The 23,815-nt window shown below is 42.4% G+C and overlaps 1 protein-coding gene across 3 annotated transcripts in view; it reads left to right on the top strand.

The window, feature by feature from the left end:
• The first annotated feature begins 3,048 nt into the window (after window positions 1–3,048).
• Window positions 3,049–23,815, top strand: part of Ercc5 (ERCC excision repair 5, endonuclease) — a 36,440-nt gene continuing 15,673 nt past the window's right edge. Inside the window, exons 1-9 of one of the 3 annotated variants that reach the window (XM_085684254.2) lie at window positions 3,049–3,369; window positions 3,512–3,551; window positions 10,157–10,332; window positions 12,095–12,210; window positions 12,728–12,811; window positions 14,804–14,864; window positions 15,995–16,138; window positions 18,356–18,560; window positions 21,270–22,397. In XM_085684254.2, coding sequence (XP_085540380.2) covers window positions 3,295–3,369; window positions 3,512–3,551; window positions 10,157–10,332; window positions 12,095–12,210; window positions 12,728–12,811; window positions 14,804–14,864; window positions 15,995–16,138; window positions 18,356–18,560; window positions 21,270–22,397 — 2,029 coding nt within the window. In that variant the 5' untranslated portion in view covers window positions 3,049–3,294. Of the gene's footprint in view, window positions 3,383–3,511; window positions 3,552–10,156; window positions 10,333–12,094; window positions 12,211–12,727; window positions 12,812–14,803; window positions 14,865–15,994; window positions 16,139–18,352; window positions 18,561–21,269; window positions 22,398–23,815 lie in introns of all 3 variants that reach the window. The other 2 variants (XM_048455993.3, XM_048455994.3) reach the window with 2 other exon arrangements.

A 23,815-nucleotide genomic window follows, 5' to 3' on the forward strand; every position in this document is an offset into this window, starting at 1 on the left:
CTTGTATTTGTATGATGCATATGATAATTTGTCAATTCTGTGTTATTAGTGTTATAAAAAACATCTTGCAATTTTTAGAATCAGTGAAACAATGTGGAAGGTGATGACTTCTACTCCATACTTCTTATTTCTCAGGCACCTGGGCACTGTTTCTCTAATACTTCATAGCAGGGAATAGAAACTTTCTTATATTAGTTTGAACAAAATGGGGTTGCAATTTTTGCGGATTAAATGTGTTTTCAATATAAGCTGTACTTTTAATAGTTCAGTTGAGTATTTCAAAGAAATGGGTTTGAAGAACCTAGAGGAAAGGATACAAATGCAAAATAAAATATAAACCTTAAGAACAAAGTGAAATCTGGACGAGGAAGAGTTTATTTACTGCATACTGATCATATGCTTTATAGCAACACCGACTGACACAAGACCACTTAAAAACTTCATTTTACAAAATTGAAAGTGACTTAGATTTAACTAAGTAACGTTTAAACAGTAACGTTTGAGTTTATCGCGGGAGTTTTTCAGGTCATGTGGGTAAGAGTTCTTCATGATTCCCCTTGCAAACTAGTAATATTCTTGCCCTATGTGATTTCTTAGTCAACCCTTAGGAATCAATCTTCATAGATCTTCTAGTGAAGGATACTAATTGGCTCTGAAATTGCTGTTGTCTCACCTATGAGATTATGTCCTCTTTGAAAGTGGTTTCAAAAACAAATATGCTACTGTGTATGGTATTTAGAATTATAGTTGGAAGACAGGAAAGCTATTTAAGTGTTGGTTAAAATTATTATTTTGAAAAGGTGTTTTAATTGATTGAGTAGTTTATAGAGCGCATTGAACCTTAAAAAGAGCAAATACCTTTTATGTCAAATATATGCTCCTTGGTTGCTACTATTTCGAAAGCACTTCATATTTAAAACATATTGCTTTGGCTTGAAAAGCATGCCTAATACTCAAATGGGCACACTGGCTCTTTGTAAAAACAAAGAGCTCTCAAAACTTAAAAAAAATCCAGTAACTATTCTTCTATCCACTATTACATGAGTTACAGGTCTATATCCTATCGTTTCCAGCTGGTGTGGCAACTCTAATGTTTCCAAGTTGCTTTGTCCCATACATGGGATGAGCTCAGGCAACTGCTCCAAGATCTATGAGATTATTTAACTCAGTCTCACTCTTTACATTTCTACTCTGTTAACCTTCCAGTTATAATAATAATACCCCTAATCTTAATGCCATCTTAATGAGTTTGTGTTTTAAAATAAAATACCAGAAACTGAGTTTCTTAAAAACAGATTTCTTTCCTCACAGTTTTGTAGATCAAGACAGGGTCTTGGCGAGTTTGTTTCTTGTCTCTTAGACTTGTGGGTGCTCACCCTTTTGTGTTCCAACTCCCTCTTATAAGGATAGCAATCATACTGAACTAGATGCTACTGATTGTGTGTGTGTGTGTGTGTGTGTGTGTAAATAGGAATCAGATCCATAGACACAAATATGTCTGCATGTTTGTGATCTATCATTTATCATGGCTATGTTAGACACAGGAGTGATTTCTAAGTTCTGGTTCCTGTACTCTTAGGCCCCTAATGGCCTCATTGTTTAAGAAATTCATTTTCTAGAAATCACTCTGGATAAAAGCACATCTTGAAGTACTTGGAACTATGTATCCAACATGTGAATTTTGTCCTGAATACATGGTAATTCTATGGTCCAGATAAGATCTGAACTAACATCTGCCTGACCTCTGATCCAAATACCACAGGATGTAAAATGCCGTGAAGACCTTTAGACAGGAGACTAGAGAGGTTATATAGGCAACACCTAGAAACTCTGCAATGTGCTCCAAGTACCAGGTGTAAAAGCTATCAAGACTGATACTGATTTCAACAAATTTATAGTCTCTTGTTGGAGGTAACTAAAACTAAACAAGCAATTATATTGCCATCAGTGTAATACAACTATGCTAAAATACAAAAATTCACAATTTTACACATCGAGGAAATGTTAAAAGCACAGTGGAAAATAAGCTGAGACTAAGACAAGTAAATATGGCAATTTAAATATGATTAAATATTATAAATCATCTCTTTGGACAAGATATGTTTTGCTGAAACCTGATTCCTGATAAGACTTCTGCAAATGGTTCTTGTAAGAAATTATCTGCTTCTACCCCCCCCCTTTTTCTTGGACAAACCCTTTGTAGGTTTTGAATTTATGCTATCTCTGCCTGTCTCCTAGATGTTTATGACACTATGTCTGGCCATGTGTCCTTTCATATCAAGATTATTACTGGGATTGAATGTAATTTCAGTACTGTACATCAGATTTGAACAACAGTATGCTAAATGCCAAGTGCTTTGCACACATGACCTCTGATTCATAAAATCCTGCTTACAGATAACAGAACAGACGTTCTGAAGAAACATGATCTCTGCAGAGCTAATTAATTACTATAAGGCACAAGGCTGAATTTGAGTTAGCATAAGGGTGGCGGATCTTTTCGTGGACTTCTCTCTGCCCAACGTTATTTCTGACCACAAGCTGTGGAACTCAAAGTTTCAGATGCTGCAGGTAATTCAATGGTAAGCACTCCGTTGTACTGACACCTAGTTACTGCACGTTGTCGTGCAAATATTTACCCTTAAAAACATCAAGGAAACATTTATCCTTATGTTCTTTTCTAGTCTAACCCAATCCTTGGAATCAAGTCTGCAAAGCTAGATGGACAATGGAGGCACTGAAATTGAAGACGCACAAAGGGACTCCCCTGAAAAAGCCAACGTGCAAATATCTTTTACGCCTAACAGACGGCCGAACAGAAGCAGTGAATTAACAATCGGTTCCAGCTCTGCACTGACAGCCCTAGCGCTCTGGCTCAGGATTTATACGTCACGAGTCAAGACGGGATTCCCAGCCGTCGCGTTCCCTTAGACGGAAGCCTAGACGTTTCAGTTCGCGTGGGTTTTGCATGTCCTCGGGGTGGGGGTGGGGAGGGAAGCATCAAGCGCATCGGGAGGGACGTTTGGAGGCTTGCGTCTCCCGCGCCGTTGCTCACTTCTGTTAGCCGTGCCACCATTTGGGCTGAGGAGTCCCCGCTCCTCCCATTGCAGTCACGTGCCATGGCTAAGCCGTGCATTTCTTCTCGGAGGCCGTGTCCTCCCCGGAAGTGTCCCAGCGCGTCCGCCTCGCGGCGAGTTCCGGCTGCAGGGAGATGGGCTCTGCTGGAGCGGAGCGGGGCGCCCTGTGCCTGCGCTTGGCGCGCCCTTCTCTAAGTTGAAGCAAAGGGCCCGCACCATGGGAGTCCAGGGGCTGTGGAAGCTGCTGGAGTGCTCCGGGCGCCGGGTCAGCCCGGAGGCGCTGGAGGGCAAGGTGCTGGCCGTGGGTATCCTTCAGGCGGAGCGTTGGCGCGGGCCGGGCTACTGCAGGAGGGCTGGGCTCCTGGGGGCACCGGAGCCGGGCATTGCTCGGGTGTCTGCCTGTCCAGCTCGCAGCCCCGCTCTCCTCATTTTAGGATCAGTCTGTGCCTCCTGTGCTTCGGTGCTCCCTGCAGAGTAGGTACACGGTTGCCTTGGAGAATCGGGAGATTTAAAGGATGAAGTTGGAAGTGCGTCTGGCTCTGCAGCACTGTAAAGTTTAGAAGTGATTTTGTGCGCGGCGGGAGGTCAGCGTGGAGAGAATTCCGAGCTCCCGTTCTTTTGCATAGTTAACTCATCTTTTGGAATGAGAAATTAATGTGGTGCGTAGTGAATTATTAGTTTCCTTCAGCCCCTGTAATATTTCCGTGTATGGTTAGCTGGTTTTGTGTCGTCGTTTTGTTCTTTTTTTCCCACTTTGAAAATGTGGTACTAGTTTTGAAGTTTTCGTTTGTCTTTTCCATTACCTCTTTGACAGTGCCTCTTTTATCTCAGAAGATGGAGGTACCTTACACTATTTTCTTAATAAGAACTAGAAAGACTTGTAAACAATTGCTGGTCGCGTGCGTGCGTGCGTGTATGCGTGTGTGTGTGTGTGTGTCTGTGTGTGTAGGTGAGGCGTGTCAAGTCATTCTGTAAAGTGCAGCAAAGAAGCCATTATTTGATGAGCTAGTTCTTCACTGTGTGCCCAGCTTATAATTAATGGATAACATGTAATATTGGAAGGATAACATTTTATGTCAAATACACCAGTGACAAAATTTAATAAAACAGTCTTACAAGTTTTTACCCAGGGGACAGGAAGTTGTGTGACTTGAAGAACTTTGTAAAGCACATGTGTTGTGTCGCACCCTAGTGGCTTCTCGGTATCACTGCAGTTTAAGGATTTTTGAATTATTAGTGAACAAACGGGCAATTTGTAGTGAGGGGGAATTCTTAAATTCTCATCGACGATTTCACCTTACAGTGGTAGAGCCCTTTCTTAGGATGTATGAGGTCCCATAATTCCTTGCCCATTATTGAGAAAAAGTACTGCTAGTAACGCCATCAAGGATTTAGGTTATTTCCTGTTCCAGCCCCTGTAAAGGATTAGGAAGGGCAGCATCCTAACATTTAGGGATGTCAGAGGAAAAGTAAATTACCTGTAAAATGGCTGAGTCCCTTTCAGGATGTGAGGTCATTTTTGTGAGGTTATTAAGCTTTTCTGAAAGAATGGGTCATTTATCTAAAAAAAAAAATTGAGAAAGATTCTGCATACAATCATATATGTGTCCGGTCATAATATGATTACTTCTGTAATTTTTTATATTTTACCGTGATAATTCTGATACCTGAAATTTAGGTGGTATTTGTTTGGTAATAAAGAACTCATCCACGATTATCTTAGGTTTGTAATATACGTACTCTTCCAAATAAATTGGGTTTTGGACCACATGGATAGCTGAGTGGCTTATTTAAACAGTTTATGTCTGGGTTAAAAATGAAGAAACAACAGTTTAGTTTTTTCCATTACAGACCGTACCATCCGTTAATGCATTGCTTGTACTGGGGAGATAATACCCCCTCTGAACACATACCGATCTGGATTAACTTAGTCTTCAGCCACCTAACTTCAGGACTAAAGAGAATTCCCAAAAGAACAAAAGTTTTCAAATGTCACTGGGTCTTTGAGTTTCAACTCTAAAGCAAGTTTTGGCTTTGCTTCAGACTTAAGCACTTGCCCTTGGGGATTGTAAATTTGTTCCATGTGTGTTGAAGTTTAATGAGTCAAATTGGGAAAATACTTTCAGCCTGTCTGATTTTATGTGATTGTTTTTCACCGAGAATTTTATGTGGGGATTCTCAGCCTTCCCCCGAGAAACGGTAAACCACAGCTAGTTTACATGTGAAAAGGGATCACTTCCGTGACATTTAGTGTTTCAGGAGTAAGGGGTTTAACCTCTCCTCAGGCTGTAGGCTGTAGACTCATGGATGACAGAGCTAAGACCTATCTTAAAACTCTGAAATTGTTTTCTCAATTCTAAAGTCAAAAGTGATCCCCTGTGTCGAAACTTATTCAGACTGTACGGCAGTGCCGCAAGCCAGCCGAAACGGACCCAGCAGAAGCAGTTCTTTAGAGCAATTCAGAACATGTGGAACCCTTCCTCTAGGATGTATCCAGGACCCGATCACCTGTGTCTGAGACATGCCATCTCTGTCATCTCCATACAACACGTGTACTGTTGTAACTTCGTTAAAACGACTTTCCTTGTAGCTGATTTTCTGCGTCTCTTCAGGTCTTAAGTCACGTTCTGGAACTGGCTCAGATGTGTATATTGTACCTCATACATCACCTTCCACACCCGCACCCCACCACACAGACGTCTGCCCTAGGCCATTTGTATCTCTTGCCCCCCCCCTCCCCCGCACCCGGCCAGGTTTTTCCCTGCGGCTTTTGTTCATGCCAGCCTTATTCTTGAGTCGTTTGTAACTAAAGTGCCAAACTCTCAGCCATTCTTCTGTCCTATTACTTCTTGGCACTTAATGAACATGCCAATTATTTTATTGTCTTTCATACTGTTAGAATGTGTGCATCTTAGACATGGGGGTGTGTTTGCCTCCTTCACAAATGTATTGTTTGGTGCATCTCCCTAGGGTCTTGGATTTGCTTGGTACATGGGGCACTCTAATATAAAGGGATAAATATACTAATACCTTTTTTTAAAAAATCAGTTTGGCATGAGAGTCATCTGAGTGGAGGGAACTTCATTTGAGTTCAAGGCTAGCCTGGTCTACAGAGTGAGTTCCAGAAGAGCCAGGGCTATACAGAGAAACCCTGTCTTGAACACTCCCCTCCCCCGGGAAATGATCAGACAAGACTGAAGGGCATTTTCTTAATTAGTGATTAATGGGGGAGAGCCCAGCCCATTCTAGGGTGGTACCACCCTTGGACTGGCAGTCCTGGGTTGCAGATGGAGCAAGCCGTGAGGAGTAAGCCAGCAAGCAGCATCTTTCTGTGGCCTTTGCATCAGCTTTTACCTCCAGATTCCCGCCCTGTTTGAGTTCCTGCCCTGACCTCCCTCAGTGATAGACTGTGATGTGAAGACATAAGCCAAATATTCCTTTTCCTCCCCTCCTTGCTTTTGGTCATGATGTTTTGCCACAGCATTAGAAACCCAAACTCAGTATATTGCCCTAATACACAAATTCCACGAGTAACTTTGTTGGTAGCGAATGCTAGACAATGTACATTAATTTAAAAACATTCAGATTTTTTTTAAAATAATGCACACTGTCTGTAATATGTCAGGCCTTATGGAAGGAGTATATTGCGAACAAAAGCCGTTTACACAAGCAAGGTTGCTCACAGGCATGGTGCTCCCCCTACTGGGTGGTATACTCAGTGAGGGTACACACTTCGTTCAGTGTTAGATGAATTTAATAATCCATCTCATAGAGATGTGTATCTGGAAGTGTTAACTGAGGCCAGGAAGATGTCACATAGTTTGAGACTCAGTAGGACGCAGTGAGGTTGGCATGGGAGAAGTCTCTGGTGGCAGGAAGGAGCTGAGTGGTTTATAATATTAGGAGTGTAGGAGCCTAAAATATGACAGGAGACATGAGCACAAAGCAGATCATTTATAGATTTAACAAGAGCATCAAAAGGCTCCTGCTAAAAGATTTATTGGCAAACCTCGGCGTACTTCCAGGTTTAGCAAACCTGCAGCCTCCAGGCCACATGTACCTATAATAGCTGATGAGTGTAGCCAAACACAAAACCTTAAAACTACTAAAAATGTTTGGAAGGTTTTGTAATTCTTTTTCTTTTTATTGTAGCTGGATTGCACAGGTTTTAGGCACGAACTTTGTAGATAATAACATAGGGATGCAATATTCAAGGTTGGACGTGCCTGCAAGGTAGAACTGGTAGGTTCTCTTACTGGTTGGATGAGCACACGAGAATTGACACCCAGAACGCAGGCCCACATGAGACAGTAATTCACTGAGGTGGGGCACAAGCAGCTCAGTGGAGAAGCCATGGAGTTTGACTCTGAAATGCCTGCCAGGAGTCAGGTCAATGTTAGCCAGGTGATCTAGGACAAAGTGCTGCTATAGTCTTGGAGACACATGTGCAGGGTGTAGTGGGTTGTTTGACGTAGCCCCTGCAAGTGGTGTAGAGTGGAGGGAAGAAGTAGGCCTAGGAAAGGTCTCTAATGGTGAGGTACAGGAACTGGCAAAGAGCAAGAAATCAAATAGGATGCTGTTTCATGCTTAGGAACAAATGCAAAGTAAGTTTTTTTTTTTTTAAAGTCTTAAAAACATTGAGATAGTGAGAAAACTACAAGAAAACATAACAACTTGTTTTGGGAAAGGTTGCTGTCCTTAGTATGGCTGGTGCCTGGCCAGTTAAATGCATACAGTTTCTGCATTTAACAAACTACGTAGATTATAAAGAGAATTATACTGTTTAGTTTTTATTTAGTTTAGTAGCTTTCCTCTAGTAATGCTTTGTAATTAATTTTAATCATTAAACCTGTTTTGAACCTCCAAAGAACATGCTATCCTCAGAACTTAGCATATTGTAATTGAGCTTTAAGCACTGACCCATGGCAAAGCTTTCCAACCTTTTTATATTTTTATTGTTAAATTCAAGCATCTTATTGTAGATCCATGAGAATTTCTTGAGGATAAACGTGTTGTGGGAGATTTATTCGCCCTGTCCCCTGAAACTGTCAATAAACTCAACCTTGATTCAGAGGATAGAATCAACACTGAGCTGACCAGAATAAACCATAGACGACTTTGGCAGACTCAGATCGGGAGAGCGGGACACAGGGAGGGAGAAGGGTTTAGGAGTTTGGAGGCTAATTTTGGATCTTGGAAAAGCAGAGAGCAGGGTTGACTGGGCTTTTCTCCATCACCTGTTGGATCTACCAGGCTCATACTGTGCTATGTGACTCCCAAGTTTTTATTAATAGACTAATTTAGATATGTATTACATATGATGCCTAGTGTGGGACGTGTATTTCCACCTAGGATCTGAGAACGAGTTAATAAAAAAGCTTCAAACACACAAGCAGGGAGCCAGACACAGCTTCCTAGTTTTTCAGACGGGCTGGTGCTTGGTGGCGTACAGAGATGCAACTCCACTGATGCCTGCAGGCTGGACCCAGCGCCATGCACCAAGCTGATCAGCATGGTGACTGACATGGCAGTTAAAGATTTGTCTCACAGCTGGGCAGTGGTGGCGCAGGCCTTTAATCTGAGCACTTGGGAGGCAGAGGCAGACAGATCTCCATGAGTTCGAGGCCAGCCTGGTCTACAGAGGGGACAGGCTCCAAAATTGCACAGAGAAACCCTGTTTTGAATAACCAAGGGGGAAAAAAAAACAAGATTTGTCTCACACGGTCAGAGAATGCTACAGGAGGTTAGTAAAGCCAGGCCCAGACACAGAAAACCTCTAAAAAGGTATGGTATATTTAAAAATATGCTTAGATGCTAAAAAAAAGATGGGTCATAGAAAAATATAAATAGTTTTAAAATGCTAAAGTCTTTAAAGAGAGTAAAGTAATATAAGAAAAAGCCACATAAAGGTGGTAAATACACAAGACATCTGAATCCTGTATGGTGTTTGTTGACTTTGAATTTTTTGAATGTTAATGAACAGAGAAGGACAGTTGCTGAGAGACATTACATTGTAGAAGGAAGTGCTGAATTAAACTAGCCTATATCCATAGGAGATGTCTTGGCTTTTCATGACACTGAGACATGTCTGCTCCTGGAAGCACCAGTTTACTTAGAAAAAGAATGATTGGCCGCAAACAACCATTATAAGGAGTTTGTTTTTATTGGTGGTAAAGTTAGCCACTGAGCAAAGAAACTGCCCTTTCCTCGACGGCTGACATTATGCTGTCTAAATTGGGCAAACAGGACATCAAAGAAAGTGGCTGCCAAACTTTGCCAAAACAAGGCAGGACAGTCCTTCAAAATTTCCTGCTTCACATAACAGTCTGTCAGATATTCTAGGTCTATAGACTGAAGATGGCTGCTCTAATGTTGAAGAGGAATCTTAGGGAGATTGTTCAGGCAGCCAGATGTCTCTGCTGTTTCTATAGTTTTGGATGTTACTTGCTCTGCACTTCCTGTTTACTCAGGTAATATTATATCCTTCTTAGGTCTCTGATGCAGTTGAGACTAGATAGTTGTAGTTACAGTTTTCCTTAGTTATAATAGAAAGTAAATTAGGTACAGAACGTTAGTCATCAGGAGAGGATAGATAATAGAATATTTTCTCTGAGTTTGCCAAATACTAATGGACTGGGCATTGTGATTGGAATTCTTACTTGAAAACTGTTCTTATTGTATATAGTTTTACTTTATTAAAGTTAATATTTGCACCCTTTATTTATACAATACCTGATAATTGCTCTTATTGTATGTAGTTTTATTATGTCATCGCATGTGTGTGTGTGAACTCATGTATAATGTTAAATTTCAATTGGGAATCTAAAGAAGCTGTCTTTGTCATTAGACTTTTGAAGGTGTGGATCTGCCTATGACTTTCAGAGTGTGGAAAGTAATAAGGGACCAAAGAAAAGCTAGCTGACTTTGGGTAGATTCTGTCATGGCCAGGTATCATCCAACTTCCATAAATGGTGCTATATGTTTAATGTTCTCTATTTGTTGGTATCATGTCTTGGATATTGAAAGTTTGAGGATGAAGCTGGAAACTCCATACTGTTTTCCTTTACTGGTTCTCCCAGATATTAGCATTTGGCTAAACCAAGCACTTAAAGGAGTCCGAGATCACCATGGGAATGCAATAGAAAATGCTCATCTTCTCACACTGTTCCATCGGCTCTGCAAGCTGTTATTTTTTCGTATTCGCCCTATTTTTGTATTTGATGGAGATGCTCCACTGCTAAAGAAACAGACCTTGGTAAATATCATTTCATTTTATTTTCTCTTTAGACACCATTAGCAATTTTTATATTAAATTCAATTGCAACATTTCTCCCTTCCTTTTCCTCCTTCCAAACCCGCTTATGTATTCCTCCCCAGTCTTCTAATTCATGGCCTCCTTTTTCCCCTAATTATTATTACATGTATATATGTATATATATTCCTAACTGTAACAGCTTGTTCCGTCCTTATAAGGCTGCCTGAATGTATTCCTTATTTATTTATTCATTTATTTATTTTATTTTTGCTTTTTGAGACAGGGTTTCTCTGTGTTGCCCTGGAACTCATTCTATAGACCAGGCTGTCCTTGAACTCAGAGATCCACTTGCTTCTGCCTTCTGAGTGCTAGGGATTAAGAGTGTGCGCCACCACTGTATGCTTTCAATGAGCAGTTTTGACTTGTAATCAATTTAATTTCAATTGCTTTTAAAAATTTATGCTTAACTCTTTTGTTTGTTAGTTTGTTTTTTTTTCTTTTTCTCTTTTATTTTTTGAGACAGGCTCTCTCTATGTAGCCTCCGCTGACCTGAAACTCCATATATATAATCAAGCCTGCCTTGAACTTGCATAGTTCTGCCTTTGTCCTAAGTGCTGGGATTAAAGGCATGCAACACTGTGCCAGGCTTGTAACAGTTTATCTTTACAATATTTATGAAAATCTATTATATATGTTAGGATCAAATTTACCTATTAACTGAAACTACTTGAATTCTTAAGTAGTTTCTTTAGGATATCTGTTTAGATGGTTCATATTTTGTCTGGCTGGGCTACTGTTGCTCGCTGTGGACCCCTACTTAAGAGATGTCTTCTTTAGAGCGTGATTGAGTGTCCTTGGTGACAGAAAAACAAGCAAGCAAGCAAACCAAAAAACTACCTTCAGAACAACAACAATAAAACTGCTCTGGTCTGGGTAATCCTCAGATGCCTTCCCAGTGAAATTGTCCACTTAGCTCAACATTTATTAGAATGCTTTTATATATGCTAAGGATTTTTTCTAATATAGTGCTGCATTTGTGTGTGGGGCAGAGGTATGTAAAAATCATTTCTTGAAACAGAATCAAATTGATTTTGTGATAATTTTTATAAAGATTTAGATTCTTGGTGGTATTGAAATTTATTTATAAGAAACTGACAATAAGCTAGTAACTTCCCAGATGTACTACATAGGTGACCTTTAGACAAGTGCTCTGTGCATCCTGTCTGGCACTGTAGCGAGGGGCCGCTTGTTGGAGTATCTGTCCTGCCCAGTACCCTTCAGCCGGGCAGCTCCAAAGAAAATCACACACAGGACTCCATAAGATTATAAACTGATTGACCCATTAGCTTAGGCTTCTTGTTAACTCTTACAGCTTATATTAACCCATTATTCTGATCTATGTTAGCCATATGGCTTGGTACCTTTTTCAGCTGTCAGCTCACATGTTTCTTCTTTGGTGATCTGGGCAGGAATGGCAGAGGAAGCTTCCTGCTTCCCAGAATACTCCCGTTCTCTTTGCTCCACCTCTACTTCCTGTCTGGTTTTCCCGCCTATACTTCCTGCCTGGCCAATCAGCATTTATTTAAAATATGACTGACAGGATACAGATAATTCTCCCACACCACAGCACAGAACCTGAAGATGCTCATTGACAGAAGTGAGGAGGAAGCCCTAGTACAGCCGTTGTCCTACATTCAGATCCTGAAACGTTTTTAGTGGCCCCACACCTGAAGTGAAATCCCATGTGCTTCACTTTTTATAGGCAAAGAGAAGGCAGAGGAAGGATTCCGCATCCACAGACTCGCGAAGAACCACAGAGAAGCTCCTGAAGACGTTTCTGAAGAGACAGGCTCTGCAAACTGCCTTCAGGAGGAAAAGGCAAGAGGACTGTGCCGTACACCCTCCCTGGCGCCTACTGTCCGCTCTCCTTGTCTCTTCACAACAGGAAGAGTCAGGAGAGCAGCGAGCAGATAGCTTCAGACCTGGGGGTGTGGGATGGTGGCTAACGAGAGTGAAAAGCTATGGTGTTGCTTCTTCCTTTAATTAATTAATTAGATTTGTATTTTTTTTTAATAGTTGCAGGGATTGGAACACAGGGCCTCACAGGTGCTGGTCAGGTGCTTTACAACGGAGTTCCCCGCAACCTGATTTTACTGTGATAGGCCCCTTTCTGATTGTAGCTGAGACTGTGACAAAGGCTCTGAGGAGCCTTAGTGAGTTCCCCTTTTCCCCCACATGGTTCTTAGTTATGACAATAATGGCTTTGGGGAGACGCAGCCAGGTGAAGGGTGGTAACCACTGTCCTTGAGCAGGGTTTGTGCAACCGGCAGGAGGAGATGGTTGACTAAACATGCATTTCATATGATTTTTGTTGACAACTGTATGTGCTTTTCAGAAATGAAGCTCTACCCAGTCTTACTCGAGTTCAAAGAGAGGATATCTATGCTTTGCCACCTTTACAGGAGGAAGAAAAACATAGGTAAATGTTTATCTACTAAGGAGTATCACTTTAGGGGCTGGGGAGGTGGCTCAGTTAGTGAAGGGGCTTGCCCCTCAAGTATGAGGACCCATTGTATCCATCACAGCCACATAAAAACCTGGGCATACTGGTAGCGAAAGCCTGGAATCTCAGCATCGGGAAACCTCCTGGTTTCCCTGACCAATAATTTATAGGGAATTATAATTTATTATAACACCTTCTAGGATCAGTGCATATCCATGCAGAGTATCTGTTCAGATTCTCTTTTTCAAGATTACGTGTTTAAACTAACTTACGAACTACTGGGTTTTCATCTGAATTTTTTGTGGATACTTTTGATTATCCCTCCCCTGTCCTGATCTCTCCCCTTGCTCTTCCTCTACACATGCCTAAACCTTTAGCTTTCTCTCTGTACATCATTTCCTTCTTTCCATTGTTGGTATCACTCTCTGACATCTCAGTAGCACCCAAACTTTTTTCTGTCTCATCTTTGACCTCATACTTTTGCCTCAGATTCTACTCCCAGCACAGTCGACTGTGTCCTCTACACTTTATTTAAAGCCAAATTCTGATATTGTCATTTTTTTCTTTTACAAAACTTCATGATTTATATATATATATATACATACATATATATATATATATGTATATATATATTTAAAGATTTATTTATTTGTTAAGTATACAGTGGTCTGCCTGCATATGTCCCTGCAGGCCAGAAGAGGGCAGCATATTTCATTACAGATGGTTGTGAGCCACCATGTGGTTGCTGGGAATTGAACTCAGGACCTTTGGAAGTGCAGTCAGTGCTCTTAACCTTTGAGCCATCTCTCCAGCCCCCATAATATATTTTTCTGCTTTTTTTTTCCCCCCCTAAATGACAAATACTCAGCATGTATCCTAGTCTGACCTGGAATTTGCTCTGTAGTTCAGACTGACCTTGAACTTACAACCTTCCTGCTGTACTCTTCTCAGTGCTGGAGACCCAGGCCTACATTACCATGCCTAGCCTACCTTGTCGTTTCAAGACTTTCAGCCTTTTAATCACTCTTCTTCAGTCTTGTCCCCCGGTCTCTTCTCTGTCATAGACAGAATTTTCTTGCCTTTTTTCCAAATGACTGCAGAACTCAGTTCATGTACCTAGAATACTTCCTCACATGTGCTTCCTTTATATCCTGCATTTGAGTCCTTTGTTTATAGCAAATCCACCAATGTAATTGTAGGAGATTCTGGAAAACTTCATGACTGTGTTAGCTACTTTTCTATTGCTGTGATAAAACATCATGATCAAGACAAGTGGTGAAAGAAACTGGTTTTTGTTTATTTTATTTTATTTTATTTGACACAGTGTGGAACCTGTCCTAGAACTCGCTCTGTAGACCAGGCTGACCTTGAACTCACAGAAATCTGCCTGCCTCTGCCTCCTGAGTGCTGGGATTAAAGGCATGTGCCACCACTGCCTGGCTAAAAGAAACTGTTTAATTGGGCGTATGCTTTGAGAGGGTTCGAGTCTGTTATGGCGGAGTGAAGGCATGGCAGCAGGAACAGCTGCTAACTTACATCTGGAACCCTATTTAGACAGCATAGCATATACTGGCCATGGTGGGAGGATTTGAGGCCTCAAAGCCTGACTCTTGCGACACGCCTCCTCCCACAAGGCCACACCTCTTTCCCAAGTACTTCCACCAACTAGGTACTGAACGTTCAGGCGTATGAGCTTGTGAAGGTTATTCTTATTCAAACCACCACACTGCCCGAGGTTTTGTAGGTGATTTACTCCTTAACTTAGCACTACCAACTTTCTGCTCCTTATGGAGGGAGTTAGGATTTCATATTGCAGTCGTTTACTTGCGTGTGTTCTCCATTAGACAGTGAGATCCTAGGGTCACAGCCTACCCATCCCATTCGCTGTTATAGCCCTTGAGCTCAAGAAGCATGTTTTTAAGTGTTTGTTAAAAGTCACGGATGTTAAAAGTGTTTTCTTGACTGCAGTTCGGAAGAGGAAGATGAAAAGCAGTGGCAAGCAAGAATGGATCAAAAGCAAGCTTTGCAGGTACTCACGTGGCGGGAATTCAGAGCGTGTTTCATTATTTGAAATGATGAACATGAGTGATCCTCATGAAGCAGGATGGGTTTATGAACATTCTCAATAAGAAGTAAACATAGTTGTCCCTTTAACTGTGCACATTTCTGATTGCATGTATGTATACATATATGTATATGTTTATATTTATGTATATATGTATGTATATGTAAAATCCACACTTACCCATGCATGCAGTGCATTTCTATATTGGATTTGGCATTATATATGTCTTTCTTTCTTCCTTTTTTGGGTGGAGGTTTTGAGACAGGGTTTCTCTATGTTGTCCCAGTCACCCTGGACCTGACTATGTAGACCATGCTGGTATTGGACTCACAGAATCATGCCTGCCTCTGCCTCCTGAGTGCTAGGATTAAGAAAGTTACAGACAGCTGTGAGCTGCTTTCTGTGTGCCGGGAATTGAATTCAGACCCTCTGGAAGAGCAACCAGTGCTCTTAACCACTGAAACATCTCTCCAGCCCCCAAATTAATTTCGTTAAGATGTTATTTTCTTAAGAAAACAAAACAACACACAAAAAACTAATGTAGCTAAAAATGGCTCTCATCCACAAGTCTTTTCTCATTTCAGAATCCTTCTGCTTGCTCTTCCTCAATCTAGACTTCCCACTCCCATCAGGTTCTTGGTATTGAAAAAATCCCTGCCCCAGACATCTCTCTGATAGACTTTTCTCCGTCTACCATGTAAGATTTTTTTCCCCTTTTTCTTTCCCTTATTACTCCTAGCAGCTCAGCCTATTGGATGTTCTAACAGTTACCTTGCTTACCTATTTTCTTGCTTACGTGCCTTGCTCTACTCATGAGATTAGGGTTCGTACGTACACAGGCACCACAGTGTCCAGAGTCTTTGAGTGGAGCCTGGGTGTAGTCTGAGCGCGTGATAAGTGATTTGCTTTGGAGTGAGTGGACAAATGAAGGGGCTTCCCTGTTTGTTCACTGTGATGCCTACTGCAAAGTGTGTGCTTCTGTGTGTAGATTATGTAGAGCTGTATTTTGTAATATAAACACAGTGTTCGTAGCAATGACTAGGCCTACCTGGGTAAATATAAATTTAATGATGTCAGCATTTTACTCCCCGCAGGAAGAATTCTTTCATAATCCTCAGGCCATCGATGTCGAGTCTGAGGACTTCACCAGCCTGCCACCTGAAGTCAAGCACGAGATCTTAACTGACATGAAAGAGTTTACCAAGCGAAGACGGACACTGTTTGAAGCAATGCCAGAGGTAAAACACGCAGCCATAAACAGTAGCACACCAGTGCATAGAACAGAACGTCAGCAACACTCCAAGGAGGGAAAGTAGAGAAGGTACTTAGAGTCGAAGTCTCCACTTTAGACAGCAGTCCAGTTGCATGGACACAGAATTGGTATCTCTCACATCCCATAAGGCATAGTTTATTTATTTATCCATTACAGCTCATAGATGTTCAAAGAAGTCTTCTGGACTATCTATTCAAGACTAGGCCTCCTCTTCTGTGTGTTCTCAGCACCTTGTAACATGGTGTTCTAGTCTCAGCACAGAACACGCCTGTCCTGATCGTGGCTACACGCTCAGCAGGTGCTTCCGTGTCTGACATAGTAAGTGCCCAGCGTGCTGTGGTTTGTGGGCCAGTTCTTAGAAGTTACTTTAAACCACAACATACATTGCCGACAAAAAGTAATCATAGACGGAAAGTACTTCCAATGTGGCATTCCAGGTACAGGATTGTTGTGTTCTCCTAGGGTGGTCTGAGTGTGGTGACTTCACACTCGCAGGAAGCCGAGGCAGGTATGGTGTGCCCTGACAATGCTGGTAGTGATTACTAAATTTATGCACCCATTGGGCATAAGTCTTTAGTTCTGGATGTGTGAGTTCCGTTTTCCTTCCTTTTGCCGCTACCTGCTGTTTGCAGTTGCTTACTTGCGTGTGTTCCCCACGCAAACACTGTTGTCCTCAAACACTGAGGTGGATTGTAAGTTCTCAGCATTGATGTCACATTTTTATTTGTTTTTTTTTAACTTACTATTAGACTTTAGAATGCTTGTTACTCTGGCACCAAAAAGATGAAAAAAAGGATTTATCTCTTATTTCTGATTTTCTATGCAGTCAGTGCAATAAGAAAATAATAAGATACATAGAAATTATATTATTAGGGTTTGGTACAAGAAATAAGTATATTTTCATTCCAAGGGGAAAGCAATCCAGGCTCCATCTATCTTTCAGGCCTGTGTTTTGAGGGGTTGTGAGGAATCTCTGAGTGTGACTCAGAAATAAGATTTGAGTGGAGTGAGAAGGAAAGGAGAGAGACAGCCCCTCACGGTTTTCTCTTCTTCTCCTTGAAACCATGCTGTTGATAGGGCTGGAAGGCTAGGGTGGCCCCATGAGAAGACAAATTCCAAGTAGTCCAGGATGGACCTTGGGGCGGCTTCGATTGTGCCCTTATGGTATTCACAAGAGAAGATCCATGTCCTAGTTGCAGGGGTAATGAGACCAATAATGTACTCAGCTGTGTAAAAGCCATCTGGCTGAGGTCTCCATGTGAGTCTGGCGTTGAAGTCTCAAGTCCGTCATTTACAGACTGGAGATAGAAAAATGTCTCATTGGATGTCTGGGAGAATAAATCAAGGTAGTTTGTATAAAAGTACTTAGAATGTCCTCAGTGGAAAAAGCTTTATACTTGTTAATTTTGATGATTAAAACCTCCGGTTGCTTTATTCTTTGTCGTTTGGGGACCAGGGACAGGGCTAGTGCTAGGCACTTCATTTGTATCTAGAAGATTATGTTTCACTGAGCCACCATCACACGTCATACCACAGCCATGTAGTCTAGCTCAGCAAATGGTGTTTGAATGAATGATTAAGTAATAAAAAAATCCTTCATAATTTCCTTTGCTTAATTCTTTTTGTTTCAAAGAATTTTTCTCTCTTTTCCCTTTCTTTCTTTCTTTCTTTCTTTCTTTCTTTCTTTCTTTCTTTCTTTCTTTCTTTCTTTCTTTGGTTTTTCGAAACAGTGTTTCTCTGTGTATCTCTGGCTGTCTTGGAACCCATTCTGTAGACCATGCTGACCTCGAACTCACAGAGATCCACCTGCTTCTGCTTCCCTGACTGCTGCGATTAAAGGTGTGCATCACCACTGCCCGGATATTTTTTTGATGGCTGTTATAACGCCACGTGTGCTAATCACAGTACTTGGGAGGCAGAGACAGGAGTATTTCTACAATTTCAAGGCTAGCTTGGTCTATATAGTAAGCTCCAGGCTAGCTTGGGCTGTTTATTGAGGGACTGTCTATAAAGCAAACAAACAATAAAGAAAAAAAGCAAAGAGAGTTACCCCTGGAACCCCACCTTAGTTTTCAAGTTTTATTTTTATGCTAAGAGGCTGTGCCTTTTGGGGATGGGTTGGTGCGTGGTGGTGTTACCTGTTAGTGGAAAACAGCACTTTTGTTTATTTTCTCCCGAGGAGTCTAATGACTTTTCACAGTACCAGCTGAAAGGCTTGCTTAAGAAGAACTACCTAAACCAGCACATAGAAAATGTCCAAAAGGAAATGAACCAGCAGCACTCGGGACAAATCCAGAGGCAGTACGAAGATGAGGGGGGCTTCCTAAAGGAGGTGGAGTCAAGGAGAGTGGTCTCTGAAGACACCGCCCACTACATCTTGATAAAAGGTACCAGGCCCTGTCATTGGCTTGGCAGCTTAAAGCCATAGGATAGCGATGCAGTTTGCTCCTGCCGTCATGCCGTCCCTGCCGTGATGATAGGCTGTATCCTGTGCCAGTCAAAGCAGACACAGAGCATCCGGGGACTTCGACCAGGAGCCCTGAGCTCTTCAGACTTTTGGTAGGGCTTCTGCAGGTAGCTACAGCTGCTGTGTCTTATGGCTCTGAAGGCCGTCCCATATCCAGAACATAGCATCTTGTGTTCCTTCCCATCCTCAGGCCCCTACATTCTTTTTACTCCCCCCTCCCTCCTTAAGGGCTCTGCTGTGTGTGTTGTATGAAACATTGATGGCCGAGCACTCAGCAGCTGCTTGCTCCGGAACTCAGCACTGAGTGTTGCCCTCTTCAGGGAGAAGCTTCTCTGGTCCAGGCTGGCAGCAACCGTGGCTCTGAGGTACAAAGGTTGGGCTTTGGGAAGCAGTTGGACTACATGTTCAGTTAGCAAAATAGCAGCCCTACATTTTTTTTCTAGGGCAGTGACCTCTCTAGCCATGAGTTTTGGCTGGGTTATGCAGTCTCAGGCATGCATAACCTCCTGTAGAGTGGACCACAAATCCCGCTGAGTCTATGTTGATTGACCCCAGAGTGTTCTTGACACTGTTGCACTAACGGGCACATCTGGTCTGTCAGGTCAGAACTGTAGCACAGTGTTCACCACCAGCAAAGACTTGAAAACTCCTCACTCCCAAACGCCTGCCTAGTACCTTTCAGTTCTGTGGTAGCTGGGTACCAGGGAGGAGGCTTCCAGCTCATTTCCAACTTCTGCATCCTGTGTCCAGGGTGTGTAGTGTCATTTGCAATTGGATTAGAGCAGTAGCAATGGCCTATATTCTTCTGGGAGCTTCTCTGGCTGTCTGGTCACAGACCCATGGGGGTAGCTTGCACTTGGCACTGGGATTTTTGATCACTTCCCATGGCGTCTAGGAGCAATATTGTCAACTCACACAGGGCACTTCCATTCAAGTTTTTTTTTTTTTTTAATTGTTTTTTTTCATTTATACAGTGGTACATTTCCATGTGGTTTTTGCATCTATCTTTGGTTTTGGTTGACCCATCCCCCCTAAAATCTTCACCTTTCTTCTATTCCTTCAACTCCTTCCCTAGTTAAACCTCTCTGCCCCTAGTATACCTCCTTTTCATATCATATGGAGAAACACTACTTTTCAAAACTGAGAGAAAACGAAGTAACATAATGAGCCCCAGTCTTGGTGTGATAGGGAAAACAAAAGTCAAAATCATGGGATTTAGAAGCAGGCATGCCTCGATTTCCAGTTCTGACTCTTGATTTGAGCAAGTGTCCTTAGCTCTGTGAGTCTTTGCTTTCATGCCAGACACTTTGTGTCTCTGATACAGGTTTGTTCTGTGGGCTGTGTCAGGTCCTGTCTGTAAAGTGTCCCGTATGTGCTGGCTTCTGTTCTTTATAAATCTATTATACACATTAGCTACGTAAGGTAGAGTTTTGGGCCCATTGACAGTAGAACGTCTCTGATATTTCTTCAGACTTTTGACCATATTTTTGTTGTGATGGGTGCAAATGTAATATCTACTTTTTGTTTTTCTGTGTAACTTTGGAGCCTGTCCTAGAACTCGTTCGGTAGACCAGACTGGCCTCGAACTCACAGAGATCCACCTGCCTCTGCCTCCCTATTAAAGGCTGGATTAAAGGCAGGTGCTACCACCATCCGACTCTGTGAACCTTATTTTAAAAAGATGTGAGAAGGAATATGTTATATCAAAGTAATTTTTAAAAATGAAGTTAGCATTGGAAGTATACAACAAGGAGCTTCAGAATGGCTCAGCAGGTAAGCTCTCCTCTTGCTCTTCCAGAGGAGCTGGCTTCCAGGTCAACCACACCGTGGCTCACAGGTGCCTGTAACTCCAACTCCAAGGGGTCCAGCATTCTCTTCTGATTTCCCAAGCACCCACACAAGTAGGGCATTCGTTTACATGAACACACACTCACACTAAAATAAGTAAAGAACTAAATGAGTCACAGTTTCTAAAGCCATGTTTGACTCCGAAGGCCGTCCCCCTTGCCTCCTTACCCCACACGGCCAGTACTTTCAGCGACTCTATCATGTATATTTGGTTTCTTTATTGCTGCTTTTTCTTAGGGGTATTGGAATTTTTTTTTTCATTTCAGATTTTATGATAAAGAACTTAGTTTCAAAAGCATATTTGAATTTTCTAGTAATTAAAGTAATAGGGAGAAAGATCATTTTACAAATTTAAATTCACATGTATGAGCACCAACACCAGGATTTAATTTTTTTTCTATAGAAACAAGTAAGAAATAATCTAAAATGGGATTTTGTTTAATGAAATAGATAAAAGTTTTTGTTTTCCTTTTGACTGTGTATTGTGGCAAATATAATAAATAAAATTTTAAATTACAAAATAAAATCTTGGGTACTTTTTTGCTCTGAGGTCTGGGAAAAGACATTCATGATAAAGCCAGGGGAATCTTGGTTAGGTAGTAGCAATTATATTTATCACTAATGGATTAGTTACTACAGAGCCAGCCACTTTAGAATTAGTGAACAGGTTTAATAAAATTGTATCACTATATTTACGATTCAGGATTCTCTTGTTCATCTTCCCAGAAATACATTGTCACACTGTGAATTGCATGGTGGGTAATGTTTTAATTTCTCTCAGGTATTCAGGCTAAGAAAGTCATGGATGCGGATTCGGAGGCTTCTCCTTCCTCCAGCAGAATGCACAGCATGTCCTTGGACCTGAAATCCTCACCCCATGAGAAGGTGAAGTCAGAGAAAGAACCAGAGGCCACACCTCCTTCTCCGAGGACTTTACTGGCTATGCAGGCAGCCATGCTGGGAAGTAGCTCAGAAGAGGAGCCAGAGAGTGGAGAGGGAAGGCAGCCTAGGGAGAGGAACTTGTTGGCCACGGCTGATGTAGTATCCGTATCGCCACGTACCCTTGCGGCTATTCAGAAAGCTCTGGATGATGACGAAGACGTGAAAGCGTGTGATGGAGACAATGAGCCCACAGGAGGGACAGTGATGAGAGTGTTAGGTGATGTTAAAGATGGGAGGGTATGCGCCAGGAGTGATGAGCCGGCAGTGCGAACACCGCCTGGAAACGGGCCAGACCAGGAGCATAGTGATGGAGTTGTCGTAAGCGGTGGTGGCATGCCGTTTGCCACAGTTCCTCCTGTACCCGCCGCGACGGTGGTAGAGGAGTGTGCGGCCAGCTGCGGTCATGAGAAAGAACAGACCTCCTCTGCTCATTCATTGAGTGCCGCTTGTCATCAAGCTGGTGAATGCTATGCTCCAGAAGAACAAATGTCACCTACTCCTGTGGTGAATGCAGCATCTGAGAGAAGCAGTGAGAATGAGGTTGAGGGTAAGCAAGCTCCCCTCCCGTCAGCGTGCACGGAACTTCCATGCCAGGATGCCTCTGGGCGCCTCGGTGAAAGGAAACCGACCCTGGTATCTCCAGTGAGAAAATATTCTGATCAGAGGCTGGACACGTGCCTTGAAGGGCCCGAGCTACAGGTAGGTCTCAACCCGCCCGAGAGGAAATGCATTTCCTCTCGTATTTCAAGTGATGTTGAGACACAGAGTGCACAAACCCCTGCTTCTAAGCCATGCAGTACAGAGGCAATGGGTGACTTAGAAAAGGCATTGTCTTCTGATGAACGTGGAGATTCCCTGAAAACCATCGAGCAAGGGGAGATGCCTGTACCTGCTGCCAGGGAGTTGATTACAGTCCCAGAGCCCACGGGACCAGTGGAGATGGAGTCTGAAGAGAGCGAGTCTGATGGTAGGTACTCCTTTAAGGGAATGGAGTGGGAGGGCTTCATGTCTTTAGAGACCAGGAGACCCCGTAGTTCAGACCTGTTTACAGCAGAGGAACCAGGAAAAAAGGAAAAATGAGCGTCCCGGGGTCACACAGCCAGGATGGGGATGCCCTGCTTTGCTGGGCTGGCCTTTGTATCTTTAAGATTTTATTTTACATATATGGATATTTCGCCTATCTGTGTGTCTGAGCACATATGCATGCAGTGCCCAGGAAGGCCAGAAGAGGGCATCGGATGTTCTGGAATTGGGGTTATACATGGCTTTGAGCTGCTCAAAATCTTAACGCAGAATCTCTGCGACAGCAGCGATTGTTGTCAACTGATGGACCGCCTTGGCAGCCTCTGGCCTTGTATCGCTAAAGGAAAGGAGTACCATGTTTGAGGAAAAGAAGGCTGTATTTCCTTTAGCTTTTGTTAACTTTCTACTTTGACAAACTTACAAAAATTAGAAGAGTAAAAAACTGTCACTGGGCTAGTGACTGATTCACACCTAACCTTAGCGGGCAGTATTTGCCCCATTTGCTTGTATGTTCCCTGCCTCTCTTTATCTTTGCTGCTTCTGCCTCTTGTCCCTCCTCTCCTCCTCTCCATAGCTCCCTCTCTCTGCGTCTCCCATGCACTCTTTATCCATGTACATCTCTCTGTCTCTGTATTTTTGTGTACACATATGCCAGTGATCTTCATTATTTATAGCTTATTTATTTGGGTAGTCGCTTACTTGTTAAAATTTGGCTCCAGAGTCAAAGGCACATTGATTTCTTTATAGGCATTTGCCAGGATGTTCTCTTTGGTTTCAGTGCACCCACAGGGACCATTGGCAGGGTAGTGGAGTCTGGAGCAGGAGTCTCCAGCTGGGGAGCTTACCCGTTCTGGCACCCATGGTAGGGTACCCTCAGGCAAGTCCTATAACACTCTGAACATCATTTCTTACATAATGTGTACACACATACACATTTATGCATATAGACATACATGCGTATATGAAACATGTATTTGCTAATTTAGTATTTAAAATGATTTTATAAACTACACTGATTATTTATTTGTGTGTTTATTTGAGACTTGTGCATCCCAGGCTAGCCTCATACTTGCTGTGTAGCTGAGGCTTGTCTTGAGCTACTGACCCTCTTGCCTCCACCACCTGAGTGCTGGGAGCACAAGTCTGAACTACCATGCCTGGCTCGATTTCTACATTTTAGTTTCTCTGTTTGTCAGTTAGCGGAAAGGAATTTGGGACCTATGAGAATACGCTGCATCCAAGCAAACTTCCTGCCGTGTATTTCTGCATCCTCAATTGACCTCTGTCTTTGTAGAAGGCTACTGTGATAGTTGCCAAGTGGTGGTGACCAAGTCCATCCTTTCTTAGGCATTGATTAGTGGT

This window comes from Myodes glareolus, chromosome 27, assembly GCF_982192425.1.
Source record: "Myodes glareolus chromosome 27, mMyoGla1.1, whole genome shotgun sequence".
NCBI classification, from domain to species: domain Eukaryota; kingdom Metazoa; phylum Chordata; class Mammalia; order Rodentia; family Cricetidae; genus Myodes; species Myodes glareolus.